Source organism: Prosopis cineraria, unplaced genomic scaffold (genome assembly GCF_029017545.1).
Source record: "Prosopis cineraria cultivar Desert tree isolate PC_DT_omini unplaced genomic scaffold, ASM2901754v1 PC1, whole genome shotgun sequence".
NCBI lineage: Eukaryota > Viridiplantae > Streptophyta > Magnoliopsida > Fabales > Fabaceae > Prosopis > Prosopis cineraria.
The window spans coordinates 50,104,372-50,124,575 of NW_026555332.1; the positions used below are offsets into that span (position 1 = coordinate 50,104,372).

The window sequence follows — 20,204 nt, forward strand, 5'->3', positions numbered from 1 at the left end:
TTAGGTGATCTAAGGGGCTAGTCATGAGAGAATAGTCCTAACGGTTGGCTCGCTCCACCCTAAAAAATAAATAAAACCCAACTAACATTCCATTCAATTTTAAGTCATTTTACCCTCTGGATCTTATCTGATCCTGGGGATAGGCCAAAATTTTAAGGCAAATAATTTTTTTTAATAAATTCATGAAAAATGTTAGGAAAAATAACTTTGATCCCTACATTTTATTTGAGTTTTGTCATGAGTCTTGTATATATATATATATATATATATTTAGTGTTCTTGGTTCTTATGATTTTTTTTTTTTTATATTTTAGGTTTCTTCATGATCAAAACTTGGGTAAGGTGTGGGAATTTAAAATTATATTTCTCTAAAATATTAAAGTAATAAAAAATTATTTTATTGTGAAAATTCTATTATATTTCATTATAAGAAAACATAGTTTTGTGATGGAAATTTATAGCAAGTGAAAATTCGTCACAAATTTATTTTACAAAATTTTTCAATTTTCAACAGAAGCATGAAATTTCATCTCAAAAAAAATTTGTGATCAAGAAATTTATGACAAATTGATCCATGTTATGTTACAAAGTCCTCAATTCATTGCAAATCCGTCCCAAAATTTCTGATTTTTTAAGTAGTGCTTGTGAATTTTCTTAATCAAGAAACAGACTTATAAATTTAATCAAATAATGAGTTAATTATTCTCATTTCTTTCAAGTATATTACTAGTCCTAGATATATCTTTATTCAAATAAAAATACTGAAATATATGACATTATTAATATCAAGCAAAAACATTGATAGTTTATTATGACCGACATGTTGGAAAAATAGGGTCAATTCATCTCATTTATCGAATCAGGTGTATTTTGTTTGTTGTTTTTTTAAAATTAAAATTGCTTTCGCTATTAGCGTATAGCGTGCATCTTGGTAAATATACTAATGAGTAATGACAAACCAAAAATAAGAAATAAAAAGGATTTGCCCAACGAACTTTATGGAAGAAATCAAGAGATCAACTTTTATTGAATCATAACAGTACATGAACACTTTTACATCCTGAATTTTCCCCTCTCATTCCACTGACATCGTTCTCGGCCAAGTTATTGGAACAAGGCAAAGAAAGACAAGATCGAGGCACCAATCAAGGAGCCAACAACGGGTAAGCTAGCGGCGGCTCCGGTGTCTGGGCCAGGAGCCGGGGCAGCCGATGGCACCTCGGTGACGGCCATTGCGGCGCTCATGGAGGCGGCGGCGACGAGAACAGCACAAGTAACCTTCTTCATGTCCATGACTTGTTAGGGAGACCTGCTTCTTTTGCTTTGAATAAACTCTGCTTTTTATTGTTTATTGGCGCGGGTCTGAAGATCAATGGGGTTATGGGTATGGATTTATAGGGAAGAAGCTGGAATTTTTTATGGAAAACACAAATTCTTTTGGTTGTGAAGGGATCAACGTGTATGGTTTTGCATGCTTTCAGCTCATATTGGGTTTTGTGTGACCATTTCCAACATGTCTATTTTCGGCACGAAGGCTTAACCCACAACTTACGGTTTGATGGTCTAGATTTTAAGCTAGTCGCTAAACCTTCGCCAAATATACCGTCAGGAATTGATATTATTTTCACAATTCGTTACTGTTTTGATGCATTCCCATTTTTTCTTCTCTCTAGAGCGAATTATATATCATATTCTCAAAACCCAAACAGGAACTCAAAAAAATATCTTTAATAAAACTCCAAATGCAAGGCAATCTAAACTTAATTTTCATGTTGGTTAGCTAATTCTAAACTGGTTAATTTTATCAATATCCATGAAAGCAAGTGCTTTGGCCTTTTCTATCCTCATCATATTTGGAAACTAATTAATATATATATTTACTGTAAGGAAAAAGTTTGGACGCTTCAAGCATGTTTCCATTGTGTCACATATGACGATGAACACAGACCCCCCCGCCGGTTACGTTGATTATGTTAGGTAACACATAAAACCCCGAATTTAATGCACCTGCTTATCCTGTTATCTACAGATAAATTCAACAGCCCAAGAAGTTTTTTTTTTTTTTAAATCCAAATGATGTCTCTGTTGAATTACTTTGTGACAATGAAATTTGCAAGAAAAAATTGCCAGCAATAGGCAGTTAAATTTACTTGGCACCCGAGTTACCTTATTTAGTGGATTCTGATGTTGATTACATTTTCGCTTTGTTTGAGTCTGAAATAGTTGAGTTTTTAATATAATATCTCTGAAATAGCTAAACCCAGCAGTCAACAACAGTAACATGTACGTATTCTAGATTCTTTTGCTCGGCAAAGAAAGGACCGAAGAGGCCTATCAGAACAAAGAAGTTTCCCGAAATAAGGCTCTCAAGTCTCAACAACACCGTTGTTACGTCAACAATGTTTTAGCTGGACCGAAAGCGAGGTAACACCATCTTCAGTGACTGAGAAAAGATAACCTATGCAGTAATCCATTTTACTTCACTACAACGTCATACCTTGTTCTCGACAAGTGTTCAAAACCCAACATGTGAATGATCCAAGCCCATCTTAGGATATTCAAGTCAAATGTAGTTTAAGTCATCTGTTCTTGATTGTTCCAGTAAATTGTAACGTAAATGGCTCAATGAGAATGCGATGCCACCCCGCAAAATTTCTGGTTATGATTGGTCTTGTGGGACTCAACAGCCGTAACCCAAAAGGCATGGTTACTTCAGAAATGGTTAATGTTTCACTTCATGTACCTCTTACCATATTGAAAAGGAAGTCTTTTCACATGCGCTCCCCACCCCAACCCCCCCCCCCCAAAAAAAAAAGCCTATAAATTCAACACTTGGCTCTCTTCTGTACTAAATAATTCAGTCCCAACGCCCAATAGTTTCTTTCCAGTCTCTTTGGACTTTAGCATAACAGTGATATTCTGTGGAAATGGCACAAAATGGCAGCTCTTCTTTAGCTCACATTATGATGGCCATAATGGTTGTGGGGTTGTTTTGCTTTACTAGAATTGTGGCTCAGGATTCAGGGATTGCACCTACACCGCCATTGGAGGCTGGAGATGGCTTTGCTTTGCCTGTTTCTGGGGTGGTCTTGTGCTCTTCTCTGTTGATATCTCTTGTGGCCTTTCTGTTGCAGTAAACTGGAATGTTAACCATTGTGATTGAAACTTGTCACTTGCTGTGTCTTTAAAGAGTTATTATGTTTATTTACTTCATGCTTGCTTTTGGAATGTGGTTCCTTCTATATGGTATTGTAAAAGATCAGTTTTGTGATATGAATATATGTATCTGCTTTTTCTGTTTTGTCTAATAATTGGGTATGTTCTTTCTTTGTTCCTTTTTCTCCGGTACATTTACTTGATAAGCTGAAATGATACAGCTGTTCGGTAAATTTTGGTTTCTTTTATTGCAATATAATATACAGTAATTTTCTGATCTTTTTCTACAATTGCTAATTAGTATTCACAATGTGCAATGTACAAATTAATGTTCTGGCTGACTTAACAGCACACAACTAACCTTCCTTTCAACTATAAATTGAATAAAATGTGTAATGAAAAAGTGTAAATGGTCAAGAAGCAGTGCCTTTGGACTCTTTGACATCCAATTCATGCTCCGCTACCATAATACAGGAATCAGCTTCCAAAGATGAGACCGAACTCTTATCTTTATTTGAAATCTCCTTGGGTGAATTTAGCATTTCTGTTGTACATTGCACGTCTGGTGTTATCCCAACCTGATCTATGTCATGAAGCGCTGGTGATAGATATTTTGCTACTGTAACAAAAAGGGCAGAGCCATCATGAAGCTCTGTTACACTCTGCATTAAGAATGAACTCCCCCTTATTAACTGGGATGTGACGAAAATGGCAGCAGGAAGGAATAAAATTTAAATTTATCCCCTATTTTGATTTTAAATCTAATCTGACAGAGATACATCAATAACCATGTTTGAACTAAAGCATCAGGCACAATTAATGTTGGTCACAGAGTGGCTTCTATGGCCTATTTGCATAACGAAGCCTCTTGTTCTATTTATTTTCTACTTAAAAAGTTTTGGTTAACTGCATGTCATGAACCTAAGAACATTCCCAGTAGGCGAGTATGTTATACCTGTATCTTTCCTTTACCAAATGTTTTGTGCCCCACAAGAATAGCTCGGCCATTATCATGCAATGCCCCGGCTAAAATCTCACTGGCACTGGCACTTCCCTCATTTACCTGTGAAGGGGGGGGGGTAAGAATTGCCGTTCATTGCCTTTAGTGTTTAAATCAAAACAGTACATGTACAAACTTAAGTATTATAGTCGGACAACGAGGATGAGTTATGAAAATGGGAAATGTTTTCCATATTAAATGGAAAATTAGAAATTTAATTGACAGTATGCATTGGTATGATATGAGGAAAAGAAATCACCATTCTCATATTTAGAGGTTAAAATTTGAAACAGCAGTCCTGTTTTGTTTCTCTCTTAACCTTGTTTGGTTAGAGGGGAGAGAAGGCGAGGGGAAGGGGAGATTCTAGTAAGTTCAATTTAAAAGAAATGAGTAAGTGGGATTATAAAGATGCAATAAGAAGATAAAAGAGTAAGGAAAGTTAATTAAAAGACTTCAACCCTACTTCTCCAATTTTCGTAGATCAAACTCATCAAAATCTCCCCTCCATTCTACTCTAAGCTCCAATCAAACACACCATTAAAGTTGTAGGATTAAAAGGCATGACGTATTGATAAGCAACTTAAGTTTGTGATACTCACAATGACCACAAGTGGATCGTGCGTAATAGCATGTCCATCGACCATATTAATTGGTAACATATTTCCATTCCTATCAATCGTATTCACTAGAGTCTCATCTCCATCTAACCACATCTGGGCAACATCAAGGCCAACATTTACCAGGCCACCCTGCGATTTTGAAAATAAGGAAACTATGTAAGTTATATAATCCAGCGGCCATGTGACCCTCCAGGACACCTTCCATTGGAAAAAGAAATTACTGGATTATTCCGTAGATCAAGTATGTATGAGTGCACTCCTTGCTTTTCCATTTCCTGAATAGTACTCTTCATCTCCTCAGCAGCACTCTGTCAGATATGGAAGAGGAAGGTGGAAGAAGTTACATATAGCTCATATGGAAAGCGAGACAATAAGTAAATAAAAAAAAAAAATTCAATGAGTGTTATTGTTGGGATTATATTTATTTTTTAAATAAATGAAAAGCAATATAATTATTTGGTAACTGGGTATCCACTAACCTGAGAGAAGGCCGCTAATTTTACATAGCCAGTTTTTGTTAGTTTTCCATCTGGGGATCTATGAGGAATGATGGCACTAGATATTGGAGAGAGCTTGATATACTCGCGTGGCATTTTGACCTGCAAGAGTCATTTAGCGATTATATCAGCTAACCAGGGATATACATGTAAAGTTTAACTCCAAAAAAAAAAAAAAATCTCGTTAGATTCTGCATATCATAAAAACATTAGCTTAACAAGAGAAATCAATTTCATTGGATCAACCACACAGATATATATGTCAAGTTGAAGTCAAAGGAAAGAACTAGTCAGATAAACCCTTCTGCATATCATAATTTTAACCTAATAAGAGAAATTAGTTTCCTTCTTCAATTATAACCAATAAAATGTCAATGCTCAGTATTTACCTCTCGAATACCATAACTGTGTCCTGAGTCTTTGACCTGAAGAAGAAAAGGTATAAATTAGTTTCTTCCAATATTCAGACTCAAGTGCTCCAAAACCTTGTAACTTGTGAATGAATCACTCTAATAGTATTTTAAGAAAACGCCCTCTATTCACTCCACCACTGAGATTGTCTGTCCCCAGAGGATGAATGACCTCTAGGGAAGGAAATGCCTAGATAATATAATTGTAGCTCACATTTGTTGAAAATTATCCTAGAAAATAAAGCACAATTTTCAAAGGTGCCCAAAAAAATCTGGCAAGGCCTATATCAATAGATAGAATAGTTCTTATGTAGCAAAAAGTGGATTATTAACCTTTACTGTAACAGTTGTTCCTGCGTTTCCTCTCAACCTCTGTGCTGCAGCTTCACTATCAATGCCATCAAGCCTCTCCCCTGAAAAAACAGAAATTATGTTTCAGTAAAAAGAAAAAAGAAAGCGACTGGTTTCTCTCCAGACACAAATTCTTACCATTTATCTCAACCAATTCATCTCCTTGATGTATACCGGCACGAGCAGCTGGACCACCTTCTATGCAGGACAAAACAACCTGTGATTCAATTGAAAAGATTAGCAAGCAAAAGAAGCGGGAAAAAAAAAACACCCTGGTTCTAGAAGTAACATGTGTCCGACTCCATGACATATACTTAGTTCCCTATGCCAAGACTTAACAACAAAAATGAAAACTAACATCCTTAAAGCACCAGGGGTCAAAAGCATACGAACTGTCCTCAAAAGAACAAACAGCATAATTACGGTTGGTTGCTGTCAATTATAAAAAAAAGTTATCCAGAAAAGTCAGTAACCAAATGTCCTGTTTTTGGTTCAAGATTTATGAAGAGGCCCACTCCTTGTAAATTCCCATCACTTCCAATTCTAAACCCTTGGTATTCCTGCAAATGAATCACTGCTAAAATCAGTCACAGAAGTTCACCTTCAAATGCTACTCTCAAAAATGGAATTGTCCAAACAGTCTATTGTTTATGGCTGCAACAGGGAAGAGGAAACATGAACTGCCATGGAATCTATATGATCATATCTTAAGTTTACTTTCCCCCCTAAAACATCAGACAACGAGATTGAGGTTCCAGAAAGAAAATTTAAGCTGTAAGACCTTTGGACTGATTATTCGAGTAAAAGGATCTCCAAGGGTTGACAGCATTCCACTGACTTTCATGTATGCTGCATCAGCTGAGCGCAGGGGAAACATTTCCACCATTGTTTGCTGCAACTTCAAGTCCCAATCTGCAAATATAAACATTATAAATTTTATTTGATGATTCATATAGAAGTCAAACTAGAGTAAAAAATACCTTGATGATTAAACGTAGGGTCAACAAACGTTTCCCGAATTAAACCCCATGCTTCCACAAGAGTTCTTTGAACTGCATTCACCTAGCAAGCAAACACGTCCCACTCAGCACAATTCACGTAAAGGCTACGACTTGAGGAGGCGTTAGACAAAACACTAATGCTACCATAATACTGAAAATCTACTACAGCTCCGAATCATGGCTGGGTGTAAGAAAAAGTCAATAAAGTAGGCTGATGTAGGAAGGTTTCAGAGGATCTTTTACTGACAACTTCAGTTTCAGTACAAAGACTGAACCCGACAAATTTCAAGTGTAACCTAAACTAGAAAACAGCTACTGCTGGTTGGTTGAAAAGGTAAGGATATTGACCAACTACTGTTAACAGTAGAAGTCATCCTTGAAGATGCCTTCCATCTAAAGGCTAAACACTAGAAAGTGCAAGACCATATGATCAAGAAATGAACAAAACTAGTGGCATGAAATGAATTAATCACTGACTTGATGCACAAGAAGTGTGGAGAGGGAGAAAAGATTGATGACCTCAGGTGCACGAGACACAGGAAAAGCCACAGTGAGAGATTCAGCAAGGGCGGGTGAATCGGAGAAGATAGACAGCAATAGAGCGGCGGAAGCACCAAATCCCAAAGCCCTTTTGGCGACAGATTCCACAAACCCTTGGCCACGGCATTGGAACTTGCCACATGTTTCTACTGATGATGGAAGGTCAGTTTTGTGTTTCAGGTTTACATGAGGGTAAGGAGACAAAAAGCTACGGGAATGAAACAGTAACGAGGTGGGTTTTCCCAATTGAGAAGGAATGATAGAACGATATGTTGGTTTAAGATCGAAACGGGGAGCGAGGAGCTCCATTTCTGAGGAGGACAGAGACAGCAGAGGAGAGGAAGAGAAGAAAGAATATTTATGTTAGCGGTGACCGTTATACGTGGGTGAATCTGGGAGTGGGAAGGACCCCCATTGAATCTTCTCAAGCAGTGGTTCTCGCATTCTCCACCCCTTGCTTGCGTACACGTACTTGTCTACGTGTTCCACTTACACTTGCCTTCTTACTCTTGTTCTTTTCCTCTGGTTTTTCTGGCTTCCAATGCGCACATGAGGCAAGTTTGTTTTGTTTTTTCCTTTTAAGGGGCCCGTCTCGAGATTACCACCTTTTTTAAGGCCAAGCTCTGCCCCAAATTGCAAGAAAAGTGAAATTGAACTCGTAATCCCTTTATTTTATTTACAAAAAAACTTAAAGGTCATTAAATTACAAGGCTTTTTACAACATATTTTGGCAATTTTTTCATTTGATTCAACTGAAGCATTAATAATTTAGATTTGCTAGTCTGGATGGATTTGAAGAAATCACAAGGGAAAAATAAATAGTTGTGAATTGAGTGATTTTGACAATTATCTGATGGAGCTCGCTAAAACACGTGTGAGGCATCTCTCATTAAGAACGATATACTAGCCAATACATTTTACACTGCCCAAACAAAGCATATAGTTTATCAAAATTTTATAGTGCAAGAAATAAACTCCGCTAGAAATTCTCTCTCTCTGAATGATATATCTTTTCTAACTAAATTATTACATACACAATAATTAATATTCAAATCTTTAAATTTCAACTCACAAGTTAGAGTTGATGATAATAGATTTCCCAAAAATAGATTGTATTTTGTGGCCACATTGCTTTGGTAAAATGCTGAACCCCCTCATTGTACTTATAAAAAATTATTATAAATTTGATATATTCACACTCAAGTAATTATGAATTATCTAAATTTTTCTTAAGCTCTACCAAAATGCTTGTCAAGCTCTATTTTATGGAGTCAAATCAAATAGAGAACTTCGGAAAGACCTGGGCCTGAGGCATTCACACACGGATGATTAATGGCCCACGAGCGAAAAAAAGGCTATGATCTACCCCAACGTATTGCTAGCCCATTTGGATATTAGAACCTGAAGCATCGGAAACAGAATCAAATTGGGAACATAATTCCCCATCATCAACACCAAAAAGTAAATAAACAAATAGTCCTCCATTCATATACTAATTAATTTCAATTATGATTAGGAGGGAGTAAGTTATAATTGCAAGATTAAAACTTTGAACTAAAAAACAAGTGATGGATGAAATGTAGTGAGTCAAAATAGTTTTTATGCTAAATATGTTTGAGGATTATCTATTTCACCAACGTAGTTTAAGTCATGGATAAATATATCTCAAACGTTATATATTTTCAATTTATATTCTAATTCATCTAATGATATGTGTTTCATTTCACAGTTTGGCCTGGGAAGAGCATAGATAGAGTGACAGGGTACCTGGAAAATGACAAGTTTAGTAATGGACAGAGCACATGGGAAGGAGAGTGAGGGTGAAATGGAGGAAACGCGCGAGTGGTGAATGGTAAGGCAATGGAAGGAATCCAGCATTTATGATATTGTGGTTAAAGGCCGCACATAAATTCCTTAGACACACATCCCCCACTCATCACTTGCCCTTCTCACCCACATCACACGGTGACTCTTAGATAGATATCACTCCCTCCATCATTCCCTTCCCTCCACTCTCTCTTTCTATCAGTATCATTCACTCATGGCATTGGCTCACCAAGTCTCTAGTTTGAGCTTCAAAAATGTAATAGTATTAGTGATAGAGCTTCTATCTAAAAAGGTCTTGCTTTGATTCAATATGAATCGATAGTATCTGAATCATTATTCAGTCATATTTCAACTCTCTGTGGGGTAGCCTTAAGATACTAAATGTTCCAACATGCAAAAGTTATTATTCAACCATGGCAATTAAAGCTGCCTGTTCAATCACCTTTCCCTTCTCTCCAAAAAGCTATACTCTCTTCATTGGCTCTCTCAAGACTATTGGAAAAAGATAGCAAGTGAAAGTTAAAGACACTTGCTCGGGAAAACTTTGAAAAAAAAAAAAAAAAAGCGTGGGATACGGATCAAAATCTCACTAAATAGAAGAAAGCTGTAGCTTGATTTGCCTTTTATTTTTTTTTTTTTTGTCACCTAATGTGTTGCGTTTAACCACATGATGATTGATGTGTACAAAAGAAGTGGGAGGGTACGTAAGCATGTTTCAATCTTCTAACACCTCACTGTCTTTATTGCCATATACAAGGCACACTAAAATTTCAAAGAAAATCAAGCACACACAATAAGCGCATATATGTAGTTCCGCTTTATTGGAAATTAAAGGGGAGATAGTCCCGAAGCCAGCGTCCGTATGATAGATATGGCGTTTGAATGAATGCAGAGAGTAGAGTCTGAGAAGTCATGAGCATTAAGAGGACTCGTATATCTGAAAACCACCGGACACCACAGTGCCTTTAATTCAGAGAGAGGAATAACGTGAAGGAGATTGAGGAGGGAGGGAGGGATAGGATATAGCTATAGGTATGGGTCGACTCGGCTGGTGCTGAAAATCGTAAACAAAGAAAACGACGACCCCTTTTTGCTCCAAAAGCTTTCAACAAAAGGGCTTCCTCACAGTCTTATGCTTTGTGCACCACATACAATTTCTTACACATATAGTACAACATGGCTTTCCCTACAAGGCTGAGACTTTCCTCAACAATCCCATACGGCACTAACCCTACTTTCGTGGGCCTCATGCCTTCCCTTTACTTTCTCGTGTCATTTCAAGGATTCACCTCCTAAACCACACCCAACATCTAGCTTGTAAACCTCTCATATATAGCAACAAATTGAGCTGAAACAGACATCCGTCGCTATGCTCAAAGGAATTCAACATTACGGCCTTAATAATTATCTTCTCCTCTGCCTTCTTTTGTTTCTGGGCGCTACATAGAGCGAAAAAATGACTTGGTAATGGGGCATTCCGCAAATTCTACATGTTTTGTAATTATTATTATATGCATGACTTTAGGGGGTTCCAACTGCAAAAACAATACAGCATATAATTATTTTGAAGGAGAAAATAGATATCATTGACCTGAATTGAGGTGACAGGATGAGAGAACGAATAATGTAGCAAATTGCAGAAACGGGTATGCCTTTAGATAGCAAGACTTGCGTGGAATGACTGGTGGGAATACAGTTTTGACGTTTTGGCCAAACCACCAAAATTACAGTAAACAGAAGAATTATTATACATGGAAGGACTTGCGAAAGTCACAAAGAGTGAAGTCACTTTTTGGTTGCCTTACCAGCATTTGCAAACTCATTTATGATCCTATGACTATAGGTCACTGTTACACTGTAGGCATGTGTTCATATATGTTAATATATTATATCCTTCTCAACAATATCATTTATATGAGTGTGGTGGGGACTACTTCTGCCCATCCTGACCCTCTGGCCTTTATTCTATCTGTCTCTAAGAAAAGGGAAAAAAAAAAAATTTGTGTCTAAAGAAAATTGCGAGCATGATTGATATGCGTTGGACTTGGATATATTTAAATGCATGTCACAATATCTTTCACAATATGTACTGAATTGTTCTCTTTGTTCCATACTGATATGTTAAAATATACGGAGCTGAAAACTAGTAATAACTCAAATTTAACCTATTTTTGCGAGCATTCTGTAATTTCATGTGTATGCACATCTTCCTCAGAACAGACAGAGAATGTATATATATGTATATATATTTGATGAGATGGATACGTGCCGAAGAATATATATGTGTGTGTGTTGATTGAATATACACAAGTAGATAAAAACAGGAATGATATATGAAAGCTGTTTATTTGTTGATGAATATATAAAAGTTGTTTGGAAAATATCAGTATAAATCTGCAGTAACTACATGTTAACATGCTGTATTAATAATGAATTATATTGTAAAAAAATTGAACGTGGGATAGGAATTAAAACAAAAACAAAAAAAGAAAGAAAGAAACCGAGAGAGGCATGTCCGTCTGTTCGCGCGATGTGGTTCGCAACTGATATTAATTAATAAGAAGAGAGGCTTCCAAAATACAGCTCAGATAGTGAGATAACAAGGAACAGCTCCAAATATTACAGAAATTAACGCGAAGAATTATTTTATACTTAGTTAATAAGATTATCCCGTCTGAATAAGTTGTTGGGTAATAGTGAGTACCACGGAACTACTAATTAGGAGGGTCATATAAAGCGTTAGAAAAGCACCTATTATCATAGCTTCTAGTGTTTATGATAGTAGTTGTCAGATCGTATTCCACCAGTTTTCATCATAAACATTGGGCTCACTCGTGAGGGCAAGTAAGGATGAGTGATATAGATCTGCACCCCCACAATATGAGTGTGTGTGTCACACAAAAGGAAAGAAAAGAGACTTTTATTTTGGCATCAGTGCGCAATGTTGTTACTTGCTTTTCACCTTTCATTTTCTGCTTTTTAAATTCATGTAAACATCTAAGGATAGGATCCTTCTCGGAAGCTGTTGAAAGTATGCTCTTTAATTTTGAAAGGAAAAACTTTACTCCCTAGCTCTTGCAATTTTTCCTATTGTATATTTCTGTCTGTGAGAGATGTCATGACCATGTATGCAAAGAGGGGATTATATTATATCAAATATATACTATATTTAATTATGTACATGGGCCCCTCTGCTCATTCTCAAGACTAGTCCCCACTAAAGCATGCATTCATATCCCGAAGCACACAATTCATTCACCAGTCAAAATGTTAATATCCAAAAGCTTCATTCAATCATTAGTTTCCTTTGGTTAATGTTATCTATAATATTCTTTAAATATCTTTTATTATTGTATATATATTTCAATCGTTATTAAAAGATATTATTTAATATTATTATATAATTATTAGTTATTATTGTATTATTTATTTTCTGTGTATATAATGTACCCTTCATATTAATAATATATACGACATTTTTTAATTTTTCTCTGATTTATCTTTTTTGTGTCTGATAGCTTTCATGGTACTAGAGCTATAAAATATTATTTTTTCACAATAAGTCAGTTTTTGAAGGGTATTAGCCTTCATTTGCATTAGTGTTGCCATCCTTTATCACGAGTTCAAATCCATCTCAAATCTATTTTCTTATATCCATAGGGCAATTCCAGTAAATTAACATTTGTAGATTTGTTAACTATTGGATCATGATGAAATTTGATCAGCAAGTACAGAATATCTAATGTGTCATTTTCAACAATTAGATCATTGGTTAGTTTCTTGATGTAAGATTTATTCCGTTTACACTACAGTCTCTAGTTTTGATGTTTTTCATCTTTCATTTTCTTTTATAACTTCTTTTTCTAAAAATAAAATATTCAAAAATTGTTCAATTTATCTCAGTTACTTTGAATGATTGCAATTATCGTCTTTGGTTGAAAAATGTGATCTCGTTCAGTCTACTTTGAGATCTTCTCTAGTTGAACTTGAAACTTTACTACGCATACTTATCTCTAGTTCCTCTAGCCTATCTGTTGCCTTATCTACTTTTACTGGTAAATTCACTTAGTATTTTGACTCTGCTTATTGCAATCATGTGACAGGTTAGGAAAATTTCTTCTCCTCTATGACCCGTAACTTTACTGCCTATCCTATACATATCGCTAATAATTTTCAAATGCTTATTAGTCATATTGAACAAATTATTGATATGGGTTATGATGTGTTATTTAATAAACATAATTGTGTTATGATGGATTCTCAGATAGGACAAATTATCAGGGCCAAGTGTAAAGTTTTTCATATGTTTGAGCTCACATCAATGCACCTACCTAAGATCACTGCTCCTGCATTATGTGTTGCCTCTATATCCTCTTATCCTAATTCTTGTCTTGACTTATGACATCGTTCTCTTGCTTGATTTTCTTTGAGTAAATTGTGTCATTTAATTTTTAGTAGTCTTTAGGTCATATTCATAATCAAATTTTGCAATGCATTTCTTGTCAGATTGCCAAACAACCCACTTTATCTTTTTATAAAAATGATTATATTGCTGCTTCTCTATTTGATTTGATTCATTTTGATGTTTCGGGTCCTGCCCCTATTCCCTCTAAGGGGGATCTCAATACTTTGTGACTTTTATTGATGATTTTTTTCATTTTACTTAGATTTGTATGATGAAACATCAATTTGAGTTGCCTAAACTTTATATCAAATTTACTACTATAATTCACACTCAGTATTCTAAAGTCATCAAAATTTTTTGTCATGATAATGCTTTGGAATATCATGACTTTAGATTATTCAGCTTTATTAATTCTCAGGGAATTATTTCTTAATATTCTTGTCCTTACATTGCTTAACAGAACAGTTGTGTTGAGCATAAACATTGTCATATTCTTGATTCTGTTGGAGCATTGCTCATTTCCTCTTCTTGTCCTAAATAATTTTGGGGTAAAGCAGCCTTAACCTTTGTCTTTTCGATCAATTGACTCTCGTCTCCTATCATTAGTAACATTTATCCTTTTGAGTGTCTCTATGCTTATCTTCTAGATTATAGGCTTTTAAAAGTCTTTGCTTGTGCTTGTTTTGTTCTACTTCCATCTCATGAGACAAACAAACTTCAAGCTCATTCTTATGTATGTTATTTTCTTAGTTATGATTATGAGTATAAGGGTTATCGTTATTAGGATCCTCTTTCTCATCGTATTCGCATTTCTCAATATGTTGTCTTTTGAGAAAATATCAAGTTTTCATCTCTAATCAATCTCTCGTCATTCTCATCTTTTTCACCTTTTATTTTTATAGATATTTCTACTAATCTTTTTCCTAGTAACTTAGGTATAGACTTTTCTATTGAGCTCGTTTCGATGACCAACACTGCACTTGCTCCTAATATGCCTACTATCATGCCTCCTACTCCTATAGCACAAGTCACGCCTACTGAATCTATATCGTCCACAGACTCTCGGCCCATTCATGTAAGAAATTCTCCCTTTTGCTTTAATAACTACCATTGTTTTTCCACCATCTTCTAATTTTAGGAACCCAAATCTTTCAAGGAAGCCTCTCGTGATCCTCTTTAGCAGCGAGTTATAGATGAGGAATTGCATGCCCTAAAGAAAATATATACTTGGAATCTTGTTGATCTTCCTCTTGATAAAACTCTTGTTGGGTGTCGATAGATCTATAAGAACAATACTCATTCTGATAGCTTTTTGAAGCAACATAGGGGCCTACTTGGTGGCTTAAGGTTGCACTCAAGAGTATGGTGTTGATTATAAGGAGACTTTTGCACTTGTTACTCATATGATTTTTGTTCGTAGCATTAAAGCCATTATTGCTATTAAGCATTGGACTCTTCATCAATGGATGTTAAAAATGCCTTTTTGAATGGCGATCTAAAGAAAGAAGTGTATGTGAAACCTTTACCCTGTTATCAACATCTAAAAGATAAGGTTTATCATCTTTGGCGGGCATTATATGGACTTAAGTAAGCTCCCTGTGTATGATTTGTTTAGTAACATTATGAATCAACTAGGTTTCATATGTAGTCTTCTGACTCAGCTTTTTTTTTGTCTTCTGACTCAGCTTTTTTTTTGTTCATTCTATTACTCGTGGTATTGTTCTGTTGCTATTATATGCTAATGACATGATTATCACAGGCAATGATGGTATGGGAGTTACGGAGCTTAAGACATATTTAGGCCAATAATTTGAAATGAAGGATTTTGAAAGATTGAACTATTTTCTTGGGCTTAAAGTCTACTATAGGAGAGATGGTATATCTTTTTCTCAGATCAAGTATGCTACTAAGTTGATATCTTGAGCTCATCTTTCTAACGAGAAGGTTGAAAATACTCCTATTGAGCTAAATGTGCATTATACTTCCACTAATGGAACTTTATTGGATAATTCCACTCATTATCGTTAGCTAGTTGGAGGCCTCATCTATCTTAATGCTATCATTCCTGACATTGCTTATGCAATCCACATTATCATCTAGTGTATGTGTAAAATGTCATTCTACTAAATATAATTAACTAATAAAACACATGGTAATCAAAGAATTAACCCATAAAGATAATTATCAAGTTTTTGATTTTTAAAATGAGGGATCCTAAGTTTTCATAGTCAAAATAAGTTTAAATCAATCATAATCTCTTAGAATAAAAACAATTGAAAAAAATATGTTTGTTGTGAGATAGTGTAATGCATCGCAGTTTGTGCATGCTGCATCATAGTGTGTTGCTCTTTGTGCCACGTGCTATTGCTCAAGCGCCATACGCCGCAGCGTGTTGCACGTAAATGATAACAGAATTGAGGAACTTTTGACACGTCACGATTCTTCATCCGATATTCGAATGACATGATCTAGGTGTTTATGAAAAACTCTTTTCATAAAATAGCTAATGGCATGTGTTTGACTTTCAAAACAAGTCACACAAGAAAGTTAGACACCCAAATATATTTTTACTACTTTTTACAACTTTCACATAAAAAGGATGTTTAAAACCTATAACAAGTGCCAAAAGTCTTTTCTAACATCTGGATCATGTCTATTAAACCTAAGAATATCAGTACAACACATCACATGTATTTAAATACCAATATAGCATAAAATCATTCCTCAATCCCTGTTTACTGAGAATGGAAGGGGGATACATTTTCCATTGCATTGCATCCAAACCAATCAAAACATGTTTAAATTATCATTTCTATACCCATCAACATATATATCTCTTTATACATAAAAACTCAAGGCTCAAAATATAATTTAGACATTTGTAATAACAAAACAGTGCAAGTGCAACTATATGCAACCTAGAATTGGCAGCTCTGTACTATTATACAAAATAAATTAATACAAAAGCATACTAAAGTAATACACAGATTCCTAGGCCTCAGTAGCTTTGTCCCTCTTAGCACCAGAGCTAGAAAGGTGAGTCTAACTACTCAGTAACTAAGGTAAAACTTACTCTGTACAACTATATATCAATTGCAAATCAAACACATGCATATAAAATCAAGTTCTTAAAACATGCTTACACACACATTATAACTTATCATTACTTATTTTATATCATATTTATCTCATATACACTAGGTGCATTATCATAATACATTTAACATATGACCATAACTCGTTATCCATGCTACTTGCCAAATTACAATTATGTGACACATCATATATTTATATAAGTAATGATTAACTAACCTTATACCCTCTTTATTTTTTCAAACTTAAACTGTGGGCTATAACACTAAATAGGGCTTCGTCCGTGTGACTGGATTACCCAAGCTCACTAATTGTGAGGTGTGATCCAATTAAAGATCACATGATTTATTCTCAGACCACGACTTCCCTCACTCACAAATTTCTTTATTGAATTAGTGGAGAAAGCTAGGTTTTAGTCCCTCGATAAACTATAGGATAAGGCTATATCCTCATGCACCGGAGGGTAACCTAAATACCATATGAATTTTTCTCTACTCCCAATTCCTCGGTGAACTCCCACTCACTAATCATGCCATAAACAATTATTACTTATTTTCACATGTTTATTTATTCAATATCAAAGTCAATATGTTAGGCTCATGATCGAGTGCTACCCAAGTGAGCATCAATTCTTATTTTCATTTATGTCATATAAAGCCTATCATTTTCAATCTCATATATTCATCTCATCAATCTCATTATCAATTACTCATCCTAAACACTACTAGAAAAATTAAATTTAATACCATTTTTTCTAGCTAAATTGCTTTTTAGCTAGGAATTTTATCCCTTACTAAATTTATAGCTAAAAATGGCTTGTTAAATTTAGCAAGGGATCATATTTTCCTCACTAATTATTGAGCAATTTATCAAGAGATTCATTCCCTTGTTAATTTTAGCGAAAGATTTACCAATCCCTCACTAATAATATTTAAAATTTGATAACTTTAGTCCCTCACTATATATGCTATATTTAAAAATAACGATGTCATATCATTCACCATGTGTGCATCATCTTGTGACATGTCACCAACAACCTCGTGCCTCATTACCTACTATCTCGTACCTCATCACCCGTCACATGTGCGATAACTCATAACATGTCATTGTCCACTTTATGTCATATCACTCACTCTTTATCATGTCATATATTTATTATGTTTATGTCAAAATCAAGACTTGAACCCTTAACCTCATACTTTTCAAACTTTATACTCTCCTTCTTTGTTAATTGAACTTAAAGGCACTTGCTGTCATTATATGAGAAACTAAATATATATTATTTAACTATATAAATATATTAAATAATATATTATAAAAACACACACACATATACGTATTAAATTTTATTTTCAATTATTAATATGTTAAAAATATTTATATTTTATTTAAATTATTCTTTACATTATATTTTAATAAAATATTATTTTGTTAATGAAAATAAACTTAAAATAAATAAAATATTAAATAATAAATAATTTTATTATGAATATTTTAGTTAATTTTTAAATTTAATTTTTATTTTAAAATAAAAAGAATTAAATATATAATTAAAAGTTATTGCTAAAAGTTATTTTTTTGCAGTAATTAGCTAGGGATAGAATTCCTTGCTAATTATCTTATTTTAGAAAGGAATTGATAGTTCCTCATTAGTTTCCTCCTTAATTGTCTTATTTAGAGAGTGATTGACAGTTCCTCACTACTTTTCTAGCTAATTTTCTATTTTAGAGAGGGATTGGTAGTCTCTCACCATTTTTCTTGCTAATTCTCTTATTTTAGAAAGGGATTGACAGTTCCTCATAATTTTAAGTCAACTATAAAATCAACATCCCTCACTAATTTCCTTGCTAATTTGGTATTTTAAAAAGGAATAAATAATCTCTCACTAAATTCTTTCGCTAATTTACATTTTTCTAGTAGTGAAACCATATTATAAAGTTGCCAATCATTTCACAAGCATTTTTTGCATGTTTCATACACATAAAAGCAATTATATAATTTATAAATTTTATTGCATGTTACACCATTCACAAAAAATAATTTTTATGTTTAACACATAATTCACCTCACATTACAATTAATAAATAGTTACCTAAAATAGGGTTCCCCTGATTACCTTAAATTTTTGAGAGGTTAAAGGTTTATTCTTCAATATAATAGTTTCTAAGTTTAAATTTCTAAGCCAAATAGGTGTCCAAGAGCTCAATCTACAATTTACCAAGTTAATCTCCATTAATTTTGCCAAACTCAAGCACTCAACTCTCATTTCTCTACTTTAAAATTACTTAATGCCCACTTTATATGAGTTTGAGCTTATCCATTAGGTTTATTAACTATTTCTAGTTTCCATTAACCTTAATGAATCATTAAACTCCTATTAATGGCATCATATTCTTCCAACAACCTACATTAATGCAATTTTTGCATATTTATGAAGCCTAACAACTGAAGACACTAAAATTCATTATACCTAAGTCTAGATACTTTAATCTACTCCCATTAACTTTATTTGAATTAATAGATTTAGACCCATAATTTATATGGACCAAAAATCATCTTTCACTATCAAATCCTAACTATAAACTTATAAATGGGGAAGAAAATGGGGGATTAAGAGGCATGAGACTTATCTTGGGTGTTTGTAACTTCTAAAATAGTCTTAATGTAGTCCAAAAACAAACCTTAACAAAGCTTGACACGCCTTCCTCATTTTCTCCTTTCTCTCCTTTCTATTTCTGTCTTAGTTTGCGATTGATAAATTGCTAAAAATGACTATACACCACGATAAACGTGCAATACATCACAGCACATGGCATACAGAGGCTCCCTTCTCGCATCAGTTACATCTTTGCTTAGCGACAGACGTGATTCACACCATGATGTGTGGCACAACAACATTAAATCTTTATTTTCTTCTCTTTATTCAATGCTTGAGTGGCCTATCTTGATACCAAACCCATAATTAGAGTTGAAACACGATCGAATATGATTATTAAAACCTTTATGGCCACACACCACTATAATTTACTTAATTACCCTAATTAAGCTTAGTAAGTCAGGGGATTAAAAATTAAGATATTACAATATGTTGGAGCCTCGAACTACTCATTATGCAACAATTCTTCGAATCATTTGGTACATCAAAGGCACTCTGTATTATAGGTTACACTTCTTTGCTAGGTCCTCTCTTACACTATGGGCTTACTTTGATGCAAATTAGGGCAACAATCGTGATGATTAATGATCTACATTTAGTTTTTATATCTTCTTTGTGTATATAATGTATCCTTCTATTAATAATATA

At 34.3% G+C, this 20,204-nt stretch overlaps 1 protein-coding gene and 1 long non-coding RNA gene across 4 annotated transcripts; one reads left to right on the plus strand and one right to left on the minus strand.

Moving 5' to 3' along the window:
- Positions 1 to 998: 998 nt before the first annotated feature.
- On the plus strand, positions 999 to 2,918 carry LOC129314936 (uncharacterized). The gene is made up of 3 exons (XR_008594335.1): positions 999 to 1,273; positions 1,888 to 1,977; positions 2,297 to 2,918. It is a non-coding gene; the product is annotated as an uncharacterized LOC129314936 (long non-coding RNA).
- Positions 2,855 to 7,953, minus strand: LOC129314857 (carboxyl-terminal-processing peptidase 3, chloroplastic). Of its 3 annotated transcripts, XM_054958340.1 has the most exons (13): positions 7,555 to 7,951; positions 7,015 to 7,096; positions 6,816 to 6,946; positions 6,508 to 6,594; positions 6,173 to 6,251; positions 6,017 to 6,096; positions 5,663 to 5,698; positions 5,256 to 5,375; positions 4,998 to 5,084; positions 4,756 to 4,905; positions 4,112 to 4,219; positions 3,584 to 3,818; positions 2,855 to 3,125 (listed from the first exon to the last, which is right to left on the minus strand). In XM_054958340.1, the coding sequence occupies exons 1-13, from the start codon at positions 7,882 to 7,884 to the stop codon at positions 3,034 to 3,036; spliced, it is 1,617 nt and encodes a 538-aa protein (XP_054814315.1). In that variant the 5' UTR covers positions 7,885 to 7,951; the 3' UTR covers positions 2,855 to 3,033. The 3 variants fall into 3 exon arrangements, with proteins under 3 accessions (XP_054814315.1, XP_054814331.1, XP_054814323.1); XM_054958356.1 differs by lacking the exon at positions 6,508 to 6,594 and having other exon boundaries at positions 7,555 to 7,953; XM_054958348.1 differs by lacking the exon at positions 2,855 to 3,125 and having other exon boundaries at positions 3,381 to 3,818; positions 7,555 to 7,946.
- Positions 7,954 to 20,204: the final 12,251 nt, after the last annotated feature.